The 9870-nt window shown below is 32.5% G+C and overlaps 1 protein-coding gene across 1 annotated transcript in view; it reads right to left on the bottom strand.

Moving 5' to 3' along the window:
* Positions 1-3868: 3868 nt before the first annotated feature.
* Positions 3869-9870, bottom strand: part of LOC110022506 — a 30707-nt gene continuing 24705 nt past the window's right edge. Inside the window, exons 5-6 of the mRNA XM_020721475.1 lie at positions 7826-7927; positions 3869-4169 (exon numbers count right to left, since the gene is read on the bottom strand). Coding sequence (XP_020577134.1) covers positions 4038-4169; positions 7826-7927 — 234 coding nt within the window. The 3' untranslated portion in view covers positions 3869-4037. The remainder of the gene's footprint in view (positions 4170-7825; positions 7928-9870) is intronic.

Here is a 9870-nt window from a genome sequence, read left to right as displayed (position 1 = left end):
ACTCTTTCAAAAATTATTGAAACACGAGCAACCCAATATTTGTCTTGAAAACACATGTCATATAACAAAAATACATATAAACCTAAATATGGTGACTAAATAGCATGCATATCATGTTATGAATTTAATTTATTTAAGATAAAAATATGATAGGAATGTGGGATTGAACAAAAGAGTTTAAGGTGAAACCTGACACTGCCTGAGTCCAAGTTTATCTTTGTACATAATTATATTTCCAAATGGTCATGTGCATAGCAGCTATTCATTCCATTTGCATGTTATTTAACTAAACTAGATGAATTTGATTTAAATTTTTTTGTGTTTATATATAAAAATAAAAATTAATTTTGCACCTGAATGAGGGCAATTTGGCTAATAAATCACGAGGAGTCGGAACATGAAGTGTAGGTCTACCAACATGCAAGTGCTCTCAGCATCATGTTTGGAGCAAGTGTAAACAAGTAGCAGTTGTGATACGACCAAACTTAGTTGACATATTTAATTCTTTATACAGATGTGCAAGCACTGCTGCCCAAAGAGTATCTTCCAAATTTTTCTAAATTTTTCATTAATGTTAAATATTCTAAACGTACATGTGATCCAGAGGTATGTAGAAAAAGAAAACATCCTAATATGAACAATATATACGCCCTAACATGTTTTAAAAAATCTTGCGGACGTAAATTTTCATAAGGTTCCTTGTAAAATTGCCAGTAAAGCTAGTGAAGCAATGCGATAGTTTGTGCTTCAGATTGTCTCATAAAAAAGTATGATGTTATCTCATGATGTACAGATGTGCAAGCACTGTGCTGCCCAAAGAATAGCTTCCAAATTCTTCTAAATTTTTCATTAATGTTAAATATTCTAAACCTACATGTGATCCAGAGTTATGTAGAAAAAGAAAATATTCTAATATGAACAATATATATGCCCTAACATGTTTTAAAAAATCATGTGGACGTAAATCCTCATAAGGCTCCCTGTAAAATTGTCAGTAAAGCTAGTGAAGCAGTATGATAGTTTGTGCTTCGGAGTGTCTCATAAAAAAGTGTGATGTTATCTCATGATGTACAGGATGATGGTAGATAACACCATCTCTCGGATGGTCACCCAACAACTAGTTGAAAACATGCTAGCCAACTTGGACAACGAAAATTTGGACCAACAACATTAGGTCCTACTAGTGCATTTTTGTCTGTCCTAATACCAATTAGTATTTGTATATCTTGCAAGGAGATAGTCATTTGAGAAAAATGTATTTCTCTAAGTTTAAAAACTTATAATTAACATGGTAATAAGTTAATATGAATATCACTTTATCTTACATACAGGTAAATGAAACATATTGGTTAAGGGGCACCATTACTCGTCCATCGTTTTTAATATATGGTGGTCTAATTTGTTGTATTGTAAGTGTCTGACACAGTCTATACCTACAAATCATAGTGCATAAAGAAAACATGGGCACTGTACATGCCACTCTTGTGCTACTAGAAAATGGCTGGAAGCGACATTTCATCGTTTTTAGAAATTGAATTAAATCATTATCACAACTAAAATAACCGATTTTATATAGGGCAAAGTTCTTGAAGCAACCAACGATTTTCTAGTGGCATAAGAGTAGCAGGTGCAGTGCCCAATTTTTTCTTTTGTGTCAAGCACTTACAATATATAGAATTAGATCACCATCTATTAACAACGACGGTCGAGCGGTGGTCCCCCTTAACGCATACATTTCATTTATCTATAGATAAGATAAAGTAATATTCATATTAACAAATTACCATGTTAATTATAATTCTCTAAACTTACACAAAATACATTTTTTTTCTTAGATGATCACTATCACGTTATAGGATGTATAGATACTTATTGGTATTAAGATGAATGAAAACGCCCTCATAGGGTCTACTGTTGGTCCAAATTTACACTAGCCAAGTTGGCCAGCATGTTACGATGAGTTTATGGGTGACCACCCCAGAGATGATGTTAACTACTATCATCCTATAAATCATGAGATAATATCAAACTTTTTATGGACACTCTGAAGCACATACTATGATACCGCTTCGATAACTCTTGATAATTTTATAGGGAGTCTTATGAGGATTTACATCCACAAGATTTTTTAAGGCATGTTAGAGCTTATATATTGTCATATTAGGATATTTTCTTCTTCCAGATATCTTTGGATCGCATGTACGTTTAAAATATTTAACATTAATGAAAATTTTAGAAGAATTTGGAAGATATGCTTTAGGTGGCACAGCGCTTGCACGTCTTTACAGAGAATTGATTATATCAACTAAGTCTAGTGGCGTCACAACTAATGTGTGTTTACATTGGCCAACCCTTCATGTTGCGACTCCTCGTGATTTATCAGCCAAATTGCTCGTGTTTATGTACGAAATTAATTTATATTTGTATATATAAACACACAAAATTTTAAATCGGATTTATCTCATTTAGTAAACTAATATATATATGGAATGAACAGTTGCTACGTATATAACCATCTGGAAATATAAGTATTACAGAGATGAACCTTATAGACTCGGATAGAGTCAGGTTTAACCATAAACCTTATATTCAATCCCACATTCCTATCACATTTTTTCTCTTAAATATAATTAAATTCATAACTTGATATGCAGGTTATTTGGTCGCCATATTTAGATCTATACGTAGTTTTATAAGATGACATAAATAGTTGGAATGCTCGTGTTCCAATAATCTGCTAGAAGCATGCCAAGTGGCACCTTCCAAATCATGCCTTGTGATAGTTTTCTACCATTTAGTTTATATCTATTGACCCCATCAAACGAGATTTATGAGAATTGATGGGCAAGGTAAAGCTGAAGTTGATTTGATACAATATCACCGCAAGTATATCAATATGTAGAATAATTGTTGGACATATATGGTACCATTAAACTTGCTGCAAGGAGCCGGGAACAAGAACTTGCTCATTATTTGTAATGTACTAAAATCTTGGGCATCACTCTACCTAATGAAGCCCACTACTCAGTCACTTGGAGAGAAAAATAGTGATATGTATTTAGTATATTTTATAGCTACAACTAATTACTTTTATTATAATACAAAATAATAAACTTAATTCTTCAATATAGAGATGGATTACTACTCTGCGTGATAGCTCCAGCATCTCATTGTATCCTTGTTTCATGGAGCTAGCAGTTTCATTACAATGCCCTCCAAAGTTTCTGCAATATCTTTGCAACAATTATACCGCAATTGATCAGCCAAGCAGGCATGATTTCGAGACGGGGACATCTCATCAAACAGATGTCAGACCATCTAGCTCCCCAAGATCAACTTCTGATGCTCTGCATTAGTTGGGTTATACTACCGCTTGACGATCAATAACAGATGCTCCAAGGATATTTTTAGCTTCCAGAACACGTAAAACTCACTTAAAATATCTTGGCCAATCAACATTTGAGGGCCCCTCCAGCTATGCAGAACCCTACGGATATACAGGACCCATCAGCTATGCAGGATAATCGACATACGAGGGTCCTTCAAATATTTACAATCGACAACATATACTAGAAGGGATATGGATTTAAATTTTCAAAGCATTCCTATGTCTGAGCCTATATTTGCCTTCAAGCTATTTTTCGACACACCTCCAATTTATACACCACCAGTACACATGAGCGAAGAGAATTATTATGTGCCCTAATAGGCTACAAATGACGTAACTGAAAATGGTGTTGAAAAAGAATTTGAAGACCATCAATTGCAAGATCGATCACTACGACAGCTTTCACGACATACATTGGATTCAGAGGTCATTCCACAGCGGTGGAGAAAATTGTATTATGAGAATATTATGTTAATTATATTGTATAGAAAATGTCGGTGATCCTTAAAATTCCTTCTAAAATTAACGATAATTTACAAATTATGAATACGAAAAAATTGTTAATGTTTTACAACCTTATATAGCAACATAAGTGGTTATAGGAGAACATAACATTAACCATAAAATTTCGAGCAAATAATCTGTGCCATCAGGAGTTGTTGAGGAAATGTGCTATGGCCTTGTCAGTGTCGTTATCGTACATGGCTAGAGCTTCCGTAACATTCTTCGAAGCAAATCCCATCTCCCGAAGAAGGTTGTAGCCTCTGACAAACTCTCTTACCTGAAAAAGTGAGGGAAAAGCAATTCAGTAATCTACATCCAAACACTTCACCCTCAACAATGAAATTTACATAAAAAATAACTTCTATTTTAATTTCCTACAGCACAAATCCACATAACCACAAAAAATTTGTGCACAGGCAATAAAAGAGACAGCAGATTGCGAGTGAATTTCTGGAAGCAATGAAGCATTACAGCAAGATGGCATGAAAATTGCAATACATCATTCTGTAGCATGACAGCAGAAGCATCAGTTCAAATAAATTGGTAGGATGGGTAAGGAGTAGATTATTTCTTTATTGAAAAGGTTTTTTAGCAGAGTAAATGAGAAAATAAGATTGTGTGGAATAAAGTTTAAACAAGCTACTGGTGAAGCAGTAGATGGAATGGAATAAGGGAAGTGCTAGAATTTCTAGTTCTATTTGTAGGAAGAATTTCGGACTTTGTAATGCGGCTTAACAGAATGATATGTTCGGGTTAGAGATTTTTCATAGCCGAAAGCCTTGATCCTAATTTTTTGAAAAATGAGAATTATGCTCATTTTTATTTGAATCTGTTAACGCTTTTCATGTAAAAGACGTCAAATCTTGCTATAAACATGCTCGTTACAAATCATTTTGAATAGCTACTATTAAAAATCATCTTAGATCTATTACTTTCCCTTTATTAATCCTTTGGCAATAACTTTATAGGCTCATATAATTCGTGCATTTTAAACCCTTTATTTTATAAATATTTTCAATTATTTTAACATTTTAATTATTTCAATAAATAGCTGAAAAATTACACCTATCAGGTATGAAAAGCAACACCAAAGAACCAACTTGGGCTCATCCCTATTAAGAATCTCCATAATCAATATAGAAATGTTAATTATTGATATAATACTATCATAGGTGAACATTTTAGTTGCTCCAAAATTAATCCAAAATTAATTTTACTACTTGTGTCCTATCATATTGACCTTTAAAAACTTCCAACATATTTTTAACATACCTTTCTTCGTTAATACACATCAAATAACTTCTCTGCATATTCAATCATATGCCTTTTCAAAATCAATATACACCATTATATAACTAGCTTAACCAAAAAAATCCTTTATATAATAAATTTTCTTAGCATGAAACCAAATTTATTCTTTAAAACTAGCATAATTCTTTTGAATCCATGCTTTCTTCTTTGAAATATACACAATAGATTATAGATGTTATGAAAGTTAAATCATTTATGATTTTGACAAATCTCAAACATCTCCTTTATTTTTAATATTGGTACTGAAAATGCTCCTTCCAATCATTTGGTATCCTCTTAATCATCAAAATTTCATTGAAAATTTTACTAAATACATATAGTATCCCGTATAACTCTCCAAATCTCCAAAAGCATCTCATATGGACCTTAAACTTTAGAGTCAATGTATCTTTTTTAGAGCCAACTCCACTTCGCTATTTTTATCAGTTTATAATGGGAGATTTACATACATACCACCAGAAACAGCATATATTACACATTTAACACCTTAAATTTTAATTTTACTTAAATATCACTCAAAACTTATGAAGTGCTGGATTCCATCACTCCATTACATTTGCTCGCTCTTGCCGTTATCTTCAGTCATCTCCCACGTTCAGCAAATTCTCTTCTTTGACAATGTCCCGCCAGAAATTAGTCAGCTGTAACAATTATTCAAAATACACCGCAACCTCTCTAGAAACCACCTCGATGGCAGCATCCCCCCATCCATCTCCTCAACACAGAGCCTCGCAGCCATTGATTTCTCCTCCAATAACCTCTCCAACCTTGTTCCGGTGGCTGGCCAATTCAGCTACTTCAACTCCTCAACCTTCCTCGGAAACCCAAAACTCTATGGGCCTTACCTTGACTAACAGTAACAGGCTAGGCCTCACTAACATTCATTTCTCCTACTCCTTCAAGCTCATTCTTGTCATTTTTCTTCTCTCAAGCTCCATTGCATTCACCACTGTTACCATAATCAAAGCACGGTCTTTGAAGATAGCCAGTGAAGCCCGTGTAAGGAAGCTCACCACTGCGTGCGAAACAGTGGAATACAAGGGAGCTCGATTCTGCTATTGAGGTGGAAGCAAACGGCGAAAGTGAAATGCAGAGTTGGCCACAGTAGGAAAGAAGTGGGGATGAGTTGGGTTTGTGTACGGAGAGGGAGACCGTGCCAAAATGGATCTAGGGATTGCAAGGCGAAAAGATAGTTGTGGCGTGAAGCTTCTGTGAGGAGCAGAATAACAGAGAGGTAGAAGTAGGGTCTTCTTAAGGCTTGGGTGATATTTAAGCAAAATTAATGTTTAAGGTGTTCGATATGTAATATAGGTTGTTTCTGGTTGTAAATCCCCCATTTAGAATATATCCTATGATCTTATTTATTATACTCTTCCAAAAGAACTTATTCCTACTAAAAGACTGCTTGTTTACTTGGTTTGCTGAAAAAAGAAATGCAGTGTTAAAAAAATGCAATATAATTAAAATATAGTCTATTTGAAAAACATTGAAGTTATTTAGTTTAGTGTAAATTAAATGTAAGAGTACATTTTTATGTTTGATTGTTTGGTTTACTGAAAAAGGTTTGCAATGTAGTCCGAATACTCCTAATTTCTCATAGTAACAAGTTTATCTTTAATTAACATCTTCATATTTAACTAAAAATCAATTATGTAGACTTCTAATGCACAACTAAACTTCTAATGCAACTAAAACTAATTAGGTCAAAGTCTCAAATATGTTATATTTTATCTTGAATATTTTTTATGCATCCATTATTCCCTTGGTGGGCTAAAGGCTTGTAGTTGTTGTCATCGTCTTCGCCCCATTCCTCTTGCCTTGCTCGCTACTCTCTTTGCAAGACTTCTATATTTTACATGACCAACACCTCGTTAGTATTCAATTGCCTGCCCTTTAAAAGCACATTTTTGCCTTCATAAACATTCATGCCACCTCACTCTTCCACCTAGTCTATATATTACTGTAAAGTAAATTTCTAAACTCTCTTAGAACTTCTAAAATATTCCTCTTAATAGAATTAGCTGTCTTTTCCTATATTAAGATTGATTCAACTAATAAACTATAAATTTCCTCTCTATATTGAAAGATTGGCAAACTCTCACATTACACCACCGTATCAAATAACATTTATTTTTGTTATACCCAAAATATAAACATCAACACAAACATTGTTATATATTATACGATCAAAAACTCTTCTTGAATCACCTTCTAGCCATTGCAAGACCAAAAAAATTCATTAAGTAATAATAATCGTAAGAAAAATTTATTTCGAAGAAAAGCAGAAACAAAAAATAGAGAAAATAAAATTGCAGTTTAAGCAAATCAATGTGCAAGTTTTAGAAAAACAATAGGCACGTGATACTAACCACCAAATTTTAAAAGATAATTACATACGAGCATTAAAAAGATTATTAATAAAATAGCTCTTGTATTAATTAAATACTTAACAAAGGGAGCACCATTTTGCTATGTCAATTGTAAATTAACTCCAGTTCTAAACTATGATCTATGTCTTTAATTATGTGATAAATGTTTCTAATCAATAACATTAGTTCTTATTTTTTTATTTCATGGTCTATAAAAACTTATCCCATTAACAATACAAAAAAGGGATTATACCTTGACTGGATTATCTCCATAGTTTAAAACTCCAAGAGATGCAGCTTCACGTGGGAGTCCCTCACTAACATACTTTTCCACCAATGGATCTCCGGTTGAACCCTACAACAAGAGAGATAACATCAGCTAAAAACAACGTTATGAAGATAATGCTACTAGATAACATGAAAAAAAATCTTAAAAAATAACATGTGAATTGTAAGCACGGAGAAAGTATGCAATCTGAAAGTAAATAGTCTTGTTTAATATCCTCAACATTTAAGGTGAATCTATGCAATAAAAGGAAAGAATCCAAAACAATTTAATGAAGAAGTTAAATTACAAATTTAAAAACGAAAGGTGAGATATAAACTCACTTTTTGATTAGTCTGCTGCCAGACAGTTTTTCTTTAAAGCAAAGGTCTCAAACAAGAGCAGAAGCACAACTGTAAATGAACCAGTGCACTTGATGAACAGCTTGAGCTCGACTCGATTAATAATCGGTCATATTTGTTCAAATTAGTAAATAAACAAGCTTGAACCTCTTTTAAAACTCAAAGGTTAAGTGAATCAAAATTGAGCATAGTTCAATTCGTTTAATAATATTTATGAATAAATTTATTTGTTGTTCAACAAATAACTTGTTAAATGTTATATATATATATATAATTTATCAATATACATATAAAGTAAATGTATTTTTTTCCTAATTTTTTGTTTATTTCAATGAACTAGTTTGTTAGTACTTATTTATGTTATTTGATTGCAAGAAAACTTACTTGCCACTTATATATTATTTAATTTACTTGATACAAACCACTTAGATGATAATTTGAAATTTATTTAACTTTTATTTAGATTTATAAAATCATTTGTTAGAAACTTTATACAAGAAATAAACTATTCATTCAAATTTTTATCTTGTTCAAATAACATTATATAAAAAATCAACCACTAATCAAAATTTTAATTTTATATGAAAAATTAAATACTCGGTCAAATTTTTAGTTTATTTAATTACTATAAGGGGTATCTACATGCATATGCTATTTTTTATGTATATTTACAAATCTAACACCTAAACATTCATATTTACATACATTACACTGAAATCTTGAAATAATATAAAAAATATAACTATGACTAACTTTTTAAAGTGAAATTCGCCTTTTAATGCATAGGTTTTAATATCAAAGTGTTATAAATATAAATATCAACATCTAGGTGTTAGATATGTAAATTCATGTGTGGTGTGTATATAAATTTCCATTACTATAAACAAACAAATATGATCATTAAAAAATTTAAACCAAGTATGAACATATAAGGAAAGCTCGGCACAAGCTTGAATTGAACATGAACAACTTATGATTTGACAAAGCTAAATCTAAACCATGACAGTCGATTCGGCTCAGCTCGGCTCGTTTACAGCCCTGAGCATAAGAAAAGAAGGAAATGCTACAAAATTCAAGAAATAATAAGCCAACATCACTCAAATGTTCAATCCATCATAAAAAGCAACGATCATGCAAATTCACCAATAGCAAAAGCATATGAGAATCAGTGTTAAACCATGTTTCCTTAGTGCATGGTAGGAAGGAAAAACATACGCAGTATATTGCCAAACATCCTTTCAAAGCTATAGAGAATAAAGCACATTGAAAAAAATAAACAAAAGAATACCACACACAAGAAAGAAAACAAATCGTAGCATAAGGATCAAACTGCATTGCAGCGCACATAAACGTATCATACCATAGAAGTTGATGGACCAGCTTTTGATGGCTGATTTTCAGATGCAATTTTGCTCCAGTTCTGGCTCCCTTTCTTAGCTTCAGCAAGAATTCTTCTCTCAAAGTCAAAGTCAAATTGGAAAGTACAACGAGGGACCTCTGCCATTTGTGGTGCCAATTGGGGCTGGAAAGAAACTAATGATTACGGGAGAAAAAATATACACTTTCAACAGCAAAGTTACAACAACAATCTCTTTGGAAAATGTAATAAGGGAGCTAAACCATTAGTGGGTTCCATTAAGCTGGAAAGCAACAAATAATCAGGAAAACAAA

Source organism: Phalaenopsis equestris, unplaced genomic scaffold (genome assembly GCF_001263595.1).
Source record: "Phalaenopsis equestris unplaced genomic scaffold, ASM126359v1 Scaffold000194, whole genome shotgun sequence".
Lineage (NCBI taxonomy): Eukaryota > Viridiplantae > Streptophyta > Magnoliopsida > Asparagales > Orchidaceae > Phalaenopsis > Phalaenopsis equestris.
The sequence above is the reverse complement of the archived record's forward strand: the minus strand, read 5'-3'. Positions and strand labels throughout refer to the sequence as shown.